At 30.9% G+C, this 12,954-nt stretch overlaps 1 protein-coding gene and 1 non-coding gene across 2 annotated transcripts in view; one reads left to right on the top strand and one right to left on the bottom strand.

Annotated features, from left to right (window-relative positions):
* Nucleotides 1–8,530, bottom strand: part of LOC105302910 (vacuolar protein sorting-associated protein 13B) — a gene marked incomplete at its 5' end in the record, with an annotated part of 342,584 nt that extends 334,054 nt beyond the window's left edge. Inside the window, 4 exons of the mRNA XM_023521022.1 lie at nucleotides 1,669–2,077; nucleotides 5,142–5,283; nucleotides 7,753–7,867; nucleotides 8,359–8,530. Coding sequence (XP_023376790.1) covers nucleotides 1,669–2,077; nucleotides 5,142–5,283; nucleotides 7,753–7,867; nucleotides 8,359–8,530 — 838 coding nt within the window. The remainder of the gene's footprint in view (nucleotides 1–1,668; nucleotides 2,078–5,141; nucleotides 5,284–7,752; nucleotides 7,868–8,358) is intronic.
* LOC111729893 lies at nucleotides 6,756–6,842 on the top strand. Its single transcript, XR_002776443.1, has one exon. It is a non-coding gene; the product is annotated as a small nucleolar RNA SNORD35 (small nucleolar RNA).
* Nucleotides 8,531–12,954: the final 4,424 nt, after the last annotated feature.

Genomic DNA, 12,954 nt, shown 5'->3' with positions numbered 1-12,954 from the left:
AGGTTACCTTTTTTTACCTAAGTGAATTTAACATAAATTGTATTATCTAAACATTCATTAGATATGAATGTTTACCTTTTTTTACCTAAGTGAATTTAACATAAATTGTATTATCTAAACATTCATTAGATATTCATATAATAAAGGATAACAATAAGGAAAAAGCATAAAGGTCATTGCTTCTGCAATAAATATGCAACCTCTTTTCTGGTTAGTGGTTTGTCTCTCATGTCACTTGTAATTGCTCAAAAAAGACTAACTCTTTATTCTTTACTGCTCATGTGTTTCCACGAACTATTTAAACAGATGAAAACAATGTATAGTGCTGTCAGAATATAGTATATGCAAAGAATACTAATTTCACATCTCAAAGTAATCAGTTTTATGACAGATACTAGTAAAATTAGAATTAAAAAATAGAAACTGGTTTGTATTAAGATTCCATAAGTATGATACACTGAATTTATCTCTAGACATCTTGATAATTAAGAACTACAAAACTCTACAAATATTTTCTGTTATTTACGGAAATGTTAAAGAAAACATTATTTTAAATAAACCTAATTATCAATGTTAGGCAGAATACCATCTCTGATTAAGATCATCTGTCTGTGCGAGACAGAACAAGAGACAGACTAGGCCTTGAGAAAAAGAGAATGGAACCAGGTGCTTTCCTTTTGTTATTTAACATCCAAGGTCTTCCTCCTAATAACTAAAAAGGAAAAAGAGTTTTGCTGTTTTCATGTGGTAGAAACCACAATCTCTCTCTCAGATACTCACTCTCGTTTCTCTCTCAAATTCACAGGGCCCTACGTAAGGATTGTTCCTCAGCCTCTCTTACAGCAGGGCCATCTAAGTTTTGACCAATGAGGGGTAAGTGGTAATGAAGTGTAGGACCTCCAGAAATACTCTTTTAAAAAAAATGAACAACCTTCTTCTGACAAGACTTCCTTTTATTGAGAGCTTACTATGGAACTGGCTCCATGCATGCAGTATAATATAGTCATCATTTGAAAGTAAGCTATCAATAAGGCCTACTATCAAGATAGGTACTCTAATTACCATTTTAAACAAAGGAATTTAGATTAACTTTCCCAAGATTTCACAATAAATAACTGGCAAAGCTGAGATTTGAACTTAAGTCTATGTAACTCTGAAATCCATTACCATTAACCACTGTTATATTTCACTCAAAATTCTTAAGGTTCTTCATTCTTTTATAGTAAGGGGGAAATTAAAATTTAAATGTCGCTCTTGTGAATGGAGGCAGTAGAATTATCAATTCATTTTAAAACTTAGAGCAATTTCAGAGGACACTGAGAAATCTAGAAGAAGTCACAAGAGCCTTGGTATGTTGGCTTATTTTTTAAATTAATTTTTAGTTATATTAGGTATACAGAACCCAATATTTGAGTTTAATAAAACAAATGACAGAAAGTATAAGCTTTAGTAGCAAAAGCCCCGAAGAAAAACAATCTCATATTTCTTATTCTAGTAACTAATAGTCAAAAACATACCCAGTATTCTGACATAACTTATAAAGATTTAGCTGTAGAATGACTATAACATATTTACTCTTTCTAAAACATAACCAACTGCAAATTACAACTAAGGTCTCTAGAAGAAAGTTTTTTAAAATCAGATAAAAAGAATTTCTGAAGACAATACCTTCAATACGTGGTTGCATTTCTTCTGTTTTTGGAACAAAAACTCTGATTACACTTGTGTTGATATAAATCAGAGGTAAATTGCGCGAAGTTAGTGTATGGGTCCTCATAGGCTGACCAGGAGATTTTCTTTTCTCTTTTTGGGTCCTTGGTAATTTTGCTTGAAATATACTTGCAATGGCATTAAGTAAAGGAAAACAAAGGACAATATCAAAAGCTTGTGCTGAAAGAAGAATTTCATGAAGAAAATGAGGAGAACCATCCGTAAAACTTTCAGATAACTTATGAAAACTTCTTCGCTCATTTCTTGATATTAACTTGTGACGGACATTTTTTGTTACCGCTTTTGTATATGTCAAAGAGAGGAATCCATGCTGCTGGTGAGAGCCATCTAGAAGTTTTGCTGTTGTCTGTTTCAGAAAAAGGAAATCACAATACATATTTAAAATATATATATATATTTGAAAGCATAAAATGATCTCAGTTGGTATTATATCCTTTCATTATTTCTACACCTCTTAATGAGCGCATTACTGAACAATTCTGCAGATGGTGCAAAAGCTTCTAAGACAGTATGTCTGAACTGAAAGTTAGCAATTTGAGTTCTAGTTGTAGATCTCAAGAGGTAGTTATAACATCTTTGTGCCTGTTTCTATGATTTATTTCTACATTTTCTGTAACATTCAGAATTTGGAACGGATCATCTCTAGATTTTATCTTTTCATTCTTGATAATTTTTCATTTAGAGTGTAAATATGCTGTCATAATATGGACCACAGGGGAGTTGTTTAGGCAAGTGAAACTGAAATAACTACGTTATCCATTTCTAGTTGTGACAACCTGAATAGAAAAAATTATTGACTTTACTTAACATTTATAAGAACAAGATTTTTCCTTTGATAATTTGGCTAATTTATAGGAAGACGGAGCCCATAAAAAGAGGCTCACTGATATCATGCTTTGATAAGTAAACTAACCATTTAATTCATGTTTACTGGAAATGATAATATGACACAGAAATAAAACATTTGTCTTAAAACTGGCCTATTTTCAGTGGCTATCATATTGTTTACAAAACCTAACAGCTCTTCTATAACTCATATGCCTTAGGCTTAATACTATATTAATACACATACAACATTTGAGAGTAAAAATTATGTCATTTTAACTTCAATATTTCTGACAAAATTTTTCCAATTAACTCTTATATTCAAATTGCACACTATAAGCAAATTATAGTAAAAGCACTTTTAAAGTAAAATGCATACTTTGTATTTCTCAACATGTAAAAAAACAGCTCTTCAAAAAGTTTTCTTGAACCAGTTAATGTACATAAAATCCTATTTTGCAAATTACTCTATATAGAGTTATTTACTTCACATTCCTCACACCTCTCCCCAAGGCCTGATAAATTTTTTTAGTTATAGGGTCTAAAGAGCAATGTTAAAAGAGGAGGTGTAGTAACAAGAAAAGGAAGGAAATATATTCACCAAAACAGGAAAAAAGTGAAAAGTAGCAAAGCAGCAATGTGTCTTAGCCTATGCTATCCCATCACTAGGAATCTCTTTTGCTTCCATTTTCCTCTTCTTGTGTTGTTGCCTATCACCCCATGTCTTGGTGAGAGGAAAAAAGACTATGCAATTCAGCTATTACTGCTCATTTTGTTTTTAATCTGGACTGTACAATGAAAAAAGGTGAGAAAAATTTTACCTTTGTATGTGTTCTTTTTTTAAAGTTAATTTTCTGACCATTAAAAAAAAAAAAAACTTGGAAAGTAGGCCTTATGGACGTGCAAAATAATAATTTTTCATATACTGTCATCCTTCAGAGCATTTTTTATTGTTCCCAACTTTCTCACTGCCTCTTGTCTGATTTCACTTTCCATTTGCTTTCTATACTCGAAACAAAAAGAAACACAGTAAAACAAGAAAAACTGCTACCAATCTTATCACTATGTTGCTGGAAAGCAGGCAACAGTGGACAGAGAAGGGTGGCTGCGCTATGGCTTCCCTGGAAGAGGCCACAACACTGTCTGCCTCTAGGTGTCCACACTGGACACTGGAGAAGCGGGCAGAGTCAACAATTGACCTATACAACCAACATCTGAAACCTGCAAATACTATAAAAGGTGTTTCGATGTATAAATGTTTTGATTTGGAAAAAATATTTTTAAACATAATGAACGTAGGTACTCTTAAAAGGTAAACTCCCACGAGAGAGTTTGTTGAACTACTGCATCCCCAACTCTCTTAATATGAGAAAAAAATGAAAGAATGCATACATAGTAGCTATAGTTGGGATAATGTAAATATTAGTTTTCATACAGTAATAATCAACATTTTATACTATTTATATGAAAAGTTAGAAAACACTAATAATTAAGGAAGCATTAACTAAAAAACAGTAAAACTACTAAAGAAAAATTTTAAAGGATAATAATTGTGGTTTTTTTTTTTTTTTTTCCATGAATACATGTTACAATTATCAAGAATGTTTCTCATAGAAACTAGTGCACATTCCAGGAGAAGGAAATAAATCTCAACAGAACTTCCACTGGCATAAAAGCCACCTTAAGAGATATCTTTTTCCAGACTAGGCTAGAAAAAAATTCAAAAATCAAATCAGAAAGTAGCATTTGATGTGCAAATACAATATTAAACATTTAGTCTAGGAACACAATACCTGGCTAATTTTTATAATGCTTAAGAGATATGCCTTAAATTCCTTTTAAGTCACAAAAAAGGGGAAAGAAATAGATAAGTAGCTTACACATGCTAAAAAATATTCTAATATTTGTGAGGATTTGATAAATTCTTAAGAGAATCACTATTAATATGGCGGTAATCTGCTCTTAATATTTTAAAATTAAATACATTTTACTGACTTAAAAATATCACTTAAAATAATTATCTTAATGATACATTCAGATATATTGTACCATTAGAAAAAACAAGGCTCCAAACTTCTAAAAGCCACTGGTGTACAGTCTAGTGTTCATTTATTCTCCGGTCAATGACAGACATACAGCCTTGTCCAGATCAAGAGAGCACCGAATAAGGTACTTTGAATAAGCCGTGAAAAGGAAATGACATAAAAATAGGGGGACGGGGGGACAATTTAAGTAAGAATTATAAAAGGAATGACAAAAGCAGTATGGTCAACTCTTGATCATTCAATACATGCATAATTTTAAAAACATATCTAACATCCAACTTTGACTTTTTTTGTGCCATGGTAAAATTAGTTTGTATTCACAAAACCAGAGTGATAAATAGTATATACAAGTAACCCAGAAATAAATCAGATTATAATGGAAAACCAGTCTATGATTTAAAAATTCATTATAGTTCATTTATAAAGTTGATGATATAGAGGAAAATGAAAATCAAGAGTTGACTCTATAGATAGTATAATTCCTTCTCTGGGTTCCTGTTAATGGGAGTGCTGTAGCATAATTTAAAAATGATTTCTTACAGAAGGAAAGAAGCCAGAGCAATTACTGAAAGGGTCCTGCTTGCTGACGGGTCGAACCAACAAGGTGCGTCTGTTCAGCTTGTCAGTACAGGAAAGGAAGACACCTCCACATTGCCCCAGAGACCAACACTCTTCCCCAAGGCTTGAGGTGATGGACAGGAGCAAAGAAGGTGAAAAGACAAAAAGCAATAAAAGCCATAAGCAAAAAATTCTAGATAGTTTTAATTCTGCTCAAGTTTGCATTGGTTTAGGTTTGAGCCACTGCTGGGTATGGTCTCTGTCAGGACCATTTTCTGCAAAAGCATTGTTAATGGAAGTAAACAAAAATTAATTTTAGCGTAAAATTACTACTTTTAGTTTATGATAAAAGACAATCCACATGACTCACTCATGAATGGGAAAAACTTCTAAAAAGTCAACATAATAATATGTTAATGATAAAGTATATTAATAAAAGCATCCCTACCTTTGACCTTTTCAAAAACTTAACTGCTATACAGGAAAATGGTTAAAAAACATAAGAAGCTTAAAAAAATAGCTTTATTTTATAATATAATTTTGAAAGAATAAGTTAAAAAAATTTACTCTTGAGTTCTAATTCTTGTAACCATTAGTCCTATTGTATGAAAGAACAAAGATAAACAGTTTATATTGTCAAAAAATCATAATTACTAAATGAGTCTCACCACAGGTTTTTCTTTGCACTGTAGAAATACTCCTTCAAAATGTCCTGACTGCCAACCTTCCCCTTGCCTGGAAAACATAAGTTCACCTTATCTGTTCTCTTCAAATATTCTGAGTTAAAAAATTGAGCACATATAACTACTTCAAATAGTTTTGATGTAAACAACACTACAATGAACTAAAATGTGGATATGACAATGAAATCAACAGAACAATTTACATTAGCACTACATCCTGGTAGTTCTGCATAGAAGCATTTGTCTTAATGATAAGTTGTATATTTATTTGGTTGGTTATTTATTTCTCTCTCACCCATGAGATTATGAGGTCCATAAAGGCTTGATTTATGTCTATTTTTGTTAAACACTATATACCCACTTCTTAGTATAATGCTTGACATATAATATACACTCAATATTTTGATTAAATAAATGAATGATCTAAATATTTAAAACTTCTACAAATTTAACAATAAAATCATCGATGACCTAGACCATAGACTGTAATATTCACATCATCAAGAAGTTACTTTAGCTATGCTATTCACGCATCAATTGCAAAGACCATTTTGATATAGAGATATAACATTCAAAAGGAACTAAAGTGCTAGTTTTTTCCCATTATCAAAAATCAACTGATTCACTGTTAATACAATAAAAACCATTATCATATGCTTGGTGAGATAATACTATTATAATAGGTCTTACTATATACCTGACAAAATATTTTTTCCTCAAGAAACCAGCAAAGTATTTTGAACTTCACAATTAGGACAAAACTTTTCAGCTGTGGCAGATTTAACAGTTATTGACAGTATGATAGATGTGATAAAGGATAAAAATTCAAATGTTTTTAATGTAGAATTAGAAATGTGTTAAATAAAAAAGACTCTTTTTAGGGTATATAATGCATCGATAAAGGCATAGAACTGGCAGATGATGGCTTTTTCTCGCAATGGTCTGTGGATGCCATTGTGGGCAGTGCTAATAATGCCAATGGCTTAGCTGATGCCAGGAGGAAAAAAATAAAAATAAAAGCACAGAAACATATGTGCCTCTGCAGGCACTCAAAAACTAATTGTTTAATGAATATTATGAATCCAGAAAAAATAGATTTTAAGGCTGTTACTATGCCAAAACACTATGAAATTAAAAATGATATTTAAAAAGTTTAAAAAATCATGTATGAGTTTTATGGTATGTGAATTACATTTCAATTTTTTAAAAAACCTTCTAGGTTAGTATTATAAAGCAAAACAAAACAAAACAAAAACAAAAACAAAAAAACAAAACAAAAAACAAAACCCAAATCATTTGGATTTTTATTTGGAAAAATGACAAAATTTCTATACAGCTTGTGAAAATATCTAAAACTTTACTTTTTGCTACCATTACTTATCATTATAAACAAATTATATTTACATATAATCATACTTTTCATAGAAATTTATTAAGGAAGGAAAATTATGGTTCTAGGAACATCCGCCACATGTATTTTAATCATCCATAATATAAGAAAAGTCTCTAAAGTTCAAAGGGACATGAGATGTTACTCTATTTAATCTATATTACATTGCTATAGGGTGTGGATGGCAAGGATACAGCAAAAACTAAAGCCATTACTGTGTCTCAGAGTTCTTAGCAAATATACAACATATGTAACAAAAGTATGAGATAATTAGTAAAAGCAGCTTACGTCATTTAATACAGCAATGTGGATATTTATGAACAGATTTGCTATTTTATAAAACATTATATTCCACATATGAATGAATGCCAAGTAAAATTAACCTATTTATCTGTTAAGTACCCTCTTTGGGAATAAGTATTTTTTAAAAAATAACTAAACAATATAAACATTAAAATTCTTATATAGACTTTGTTCAAAGGAAATATAGCCTTTCCCACAATCTTTATTCATTATTTACCTGCTTCTATAGTGATCAACATTGAAACTTTCTATTTTACATTTCACTTTGGTATACACGTCCTGGACATCTATGGAAGCACTGAGATCTTCTAGTTCGCTGACCATACAAAGCTCTGCAATAAGAAGCAAACATCATATCAGTACAGGCCCCACAATCAATGGCACATATATGCTTGACATCTACAGAGGGACTGAGACTTTCTGTTCATTAACCATACAAGATTCTACAAAAACAAGCAAAATTAATATCAATATTGGCCTTACAGTTAAGATAAGATACCTATTTCAAGACAAGAAAGATCTCAGTTAAATGTCTGTAGTGCTGATATCCGTCAACGATCTTTGCAATACTTTTAGCAAAAATGATACATCATATGACCAAGAAATTACTTCATGGGTTTTAGGATGAATTTTAATACAAATAAGACAAGATGCAGATATTACATTCAACATGTTAGTACTGCTAATAGAAACCACCTGAATTAGATCTCAGGCTATTTATTTAACTAGAATGACAATGATAAATAAAACAAAGCCTACTAGTTCTTCTAAAAATAGTGCTTAATATTTATCTTTTCAGCACAGAAGAAAAGTAATCCTGTACCTGTGCCTTTATTTTCAGGATCTGGAGCAAAGAGCTTTATAGTAATTTTGGGGAGCACCCACTGCATCCACAGACTAACACGTCCACTGGATCCACCAATGTTATTTGTAGTTTGTTCCAAGGTAACAGAATCTGAGAATAGTGAATCATCACCTGCTTGTACAGAATCTCCCTGTGTTGAGGAAAAAAACAAAACAAAACAATACTTTGTAACTTAAAGAAAAATAACTAAAAAAATCAATTTAAAATCTGTAATTATTACATATAACTTTTCCATATCATATATGCTAATCATATAAATGCTTATACTAACACGTAATGCTAATATAGACTAATATAAACATATACTAATCAATACATTATAGCATGTTTATTTGTTTAAAATTCGTGCATATATATTTAAACATTAGTTAAGTACTTAAGTTAGCCTGGTAGGTAGTATGATGTATTAGGTTAAGGACTTCAGACATTAGCTATGTGATTTAATCTTTCGAAGTTTGTTTTCTCCTCTATAAAATGGTTATTATAATGATATTTATCTCTTAGAGTTGTTAACATTAAGAACATGAATGTAAAGTGATTACATATAATAAACACTTTATAAATAGTAGTTATTATTATCGCTATCAAGCTGAACCACTATTTAGAAATTGTACACTCACTTTCTTAAGAATTTGGTATCCTATACTTTCCTGCCTTTTGTTATCTTTTGTTATCTTTCTAACTTCAGCACATTTTCTTTTGCCATATATTTTCAAATTTTTAAACTTGTAACCCCTTCTATGCTCAGGAGTTGTGATCAGTAGTCAATAGTCAGAAGAAAACACCTCCTAAAATTTAATGGAAGACAACATAACATAAACAGTATATCATTATCTATGGACTAATGTCTTAGTCCAGCCATCAGCTTGGCATCTAAAAGTAGGGAAGGTAAGTAAAACCTCACACAAAACCAAACCAAAAACCCTGTTCTCATTACCACAGACATGCCATCTATATACCTAAATAGGTATATTCATGAACTTCTACCTTGACCTCAGTTTTACAGCATCTTTCAATCAGAAGAAAATTCAATTTCATTGAATCCCCAAAAGGAGACCAAATGGGGAAGATTTTTACAAAACAATTGGCAAGTAAGTGTTCACTGTTCGAATACTTAGGCACCAAGCACAATAAAGCGACAGCATCCTGTGATTTACTGTGACAGAAAATTATAGACTTAAACCTGAATAGTATAGTCATTCCTTGATCTAATTACACTAAGAAAGCAAAGAGCTCAATCTGATGTTTTCATATAAATGTTTCTCCAAAATAAGTAGTCCAAAATCTGCTGTAATTGAAATTCCTAAAATTTGAGAAACTATAGAAAAATTTGGGATTTGCGTTAGCTATCTAAAGTTAACACAACATCTAAGAAAAAGTACAGGTGAATCCCAGAAAAGCATGCATTTTACAAAGTCAAATTCAATAAAAGACAATATAATGTAACCATTATGCTTTTCTTTCAGGATAGGTTCTTAGAGCAGAAGCATTCATAAATTAATTCTTCCTCAAACAGAAGAATATTATAATTACAAGAATGGAAACTGCTGAGAAAACAGCATCTCAAATCAATGAGACCTTGATTCTTAACGCTAGTAGGTATATTCAGTAGAAATGCTAAGAAAACTGTGGCTTCAAATTTAATCAGTAAGCACTTCTGGGAAAAAGTTTTGCTCTCCTTCCTCATGCAGTTTTAGTTTTCATTTTGGATTTACAACGTTTGGTTTGGTATTGTTAAATATGTTTATACATTAATTTTCTGCTCTATTGCCAATTCTAAAGCAAAAATTGAGCCAGAATTGGAGATGCTGAACTATTTTCCCACACCTCTTTATGCCAAGTTCTAAAATATACAGTTTAATTCTTTCACCATTTTGTTGCAAATTGACCAAAATACTGAGTTTATTTTCCTAGCTGAATTTATCTTTGTTCATCTGGAAGAGCAAACACTTCAGCCCTTCATCCTTGGCTTGCTTCAGAGCTCAGGGATGAATATAGTTTTGGCCACATTGCTATTCTCCCTTATCAAAATAACTCCAGCGTTCTTGTTCAATCACGAAACTTCCCAAAGGGCTAAACACTTCCACCACTGTTTGTACTTAAGTTAACAGTAACAAGTGGCCCGCTGTGGTTTCCACTACCTTGCTCTCACTATTTCAATGTAAGGGTGGGAAAAATGATTAACTGTTTTTAAGCTCAGTACTTAAGTCTCTCACTCATATTTCCTCCTCTACATCACCCAGATGTATATTCAGAAAGCTAGTACTATATTCACTGAAAAGTATGGTGCTCCCTATCAACATGTTAACATAAAAAGAATTACTCATAGTTTAAAGTATAAATCATCCAAGGATCATATAAACAAATACTTCTTTTCTACTTAATACAAACAACTGTTAAGAGTGTACCTTTTAAAATTAGACTCATTCATAGTAAATTCTTTACAGTCGAAACCATTTTAAATAATAGTTTGACCCAGCTCAGCAAGAAAAACAATACTTAAAATAGTAAATGTTTTAATATCTTAATCAACTTTTTAAATTAATACAAGTATTCATTAAAAAATTCAAAACTGCAATTTCAAAGTGGTCCCCAGATATGTGGTCCCCAGATATGTAATTGATATAAATAAGCACAACAAATGTTAGGTGACCTCAGATTAACAGATTATATTTATACAATAAAACTATTTGGGTTTTTTAAAAAAAAGTAAGCCAATAATTGAGAAACTAGAGAGATTTTCTGATATGATTATTTAGAAATAGGAAAAGTATTACAAAGAAAATACTTTGTTGATTGGTATGTCAAGACTAAACAGTAACCTTCATTTATTTAATATTCTTTAAAATCTCTGTTCTTTCAATAGCTAATCAATTGATTAGATGATAAGCTAAATGATAACCTAAAAAGATTTCCAAACTTCGCATAAAAGTTTCTCACTAAACGTTAAAGATAAATATTAAGTGAAATAAGTCTATATTCAGTAGAAGATTTAAAATTATCATGAAGCATTCTTAAAACAACAATTGAGTAAAACGTTCAACCTAAATTTACTCTCTAAAGGATTGTCTGGAATAATAATTTGAAGTGCATTACCACATAGGTTAACTGCATTTGAATAACAAAAAAATTTGAAAACAGTTGTGCTATAGAGGTTGATGTCAAACAACTTCTCGGATCAATATTCACTTTTTAAAACTGATATATAATTGACATATAATATATTAGTGTCAGATATACAACATAATGGCTCCATATATGTATATATGGTGATATGCCATCAATAAATCTAGTTAACATCCATCACCAGTTACAAATTACTGTTTTCTTGTGATGAGAACTTTTAAGATCTACTCTCAGCAACTTTCAAATATATAACACAGTATTGTCAACTACAGTCACCATGCTGTACATTACATCCCCATGACTTATTTATACCTGTAAGTTTGTACCTTTTGACCACCTTCATTCATTTTGTACCTGCCCCCCATTATTTCCTTTTAATTTAACTGAAAATAAATGCATTTAAAACAACTACTAGACACTAAGAAATGAACTACTTTACATTAGATTTTTTGAGGACTGGGATGCTAAAAGAAATTTTAATTCCTGAATCAATAAAGAATGTAAGTCAAATTTTGCCATGAACCTAAGCTTCCACACAGTGGAGGTTAATCTGGCAATTCATTCTTTAGATTGAGTTGTAAATCAATATTTTAGAATTCATTCAGCATTTCAGGTTTTTATAAAGCTTTAAGATTATTTCTTATACCAATGTTGTGAATGAAGATGGCATATTAAAGACATTATTCATATATACAAGAAAGCAAAAATGAAAAAACACTGAACAATTCGCCTAAAACCACAACTAAGTTGGAAGGATTTAATTTCATCAACACAATATAGCCATCCAAAATAACTGTCCATTCTAGATCACGTTTATGAAAACTACCGAAAATCCAGAGGTTCATAATATCGTTTTGTAATCAGAAGTTTCCAAAGGACATTCGGTAAATTCGGTTTATGAATTTACCCTCTAAAAGAAGTATGTGAATGTGCATGTATTTGGGTATGTGTACGTATGTTTGCTTTGCTTACTTGTTGAGAAAGCAAATTATCAAAATGTGTGAGCTTTTAGAGATAGTTTTTATTGTTGGGCTGTCCTGTAAGCATAATGGCATAAAAATTTTAATAAACATAATTGTATAATACTTCATTTTCTGGAACATCTGCTTGAACACAAATTTTTGACAACCTTAACTAGCTGAAATACAATGGGGCATATTTTTTGAGTGTACAGGTAAAGTATTATTTATTTCTGGGTCTATCATAACAATTAGAATAATAACAATTAAAGTGCTCCATGATAACAACTACAATGATAACAATTATATCAAAATTTCTACTCTCCCTTTCATTTATTACAGAATTGCCTCTGGGGAGTAGCAATCCAGTTATAGCCTAAATTTCCCAGGCCACCTTTTGTATTACATGCATATACATAGTCATGCCTAAATCAAAGGACTATCTTAGATCTTTAAAAAAAAAAAAAAA

Source organism: Pteropus vampyrus, unplaced genomic scaffold, assembly GCF_000151845.1.
Source record: "Pteropus vampyrus isolate Shadow unplaced genomic scaffold, Pvam_2.0 Scaffold287, whole genome shotgun sequence".
Classification (NCBI taxonomy): Eukaryota; Metazoa; Chordata; class Mammalia; order Chiroptera; family Pteropodidae; genus Pteropus; species Pteropus vampyrus.
Note: the sequence above shows the minus strand (reverse complement) of the source record. Positions and strands in the feature narration are given on the sequence as shown.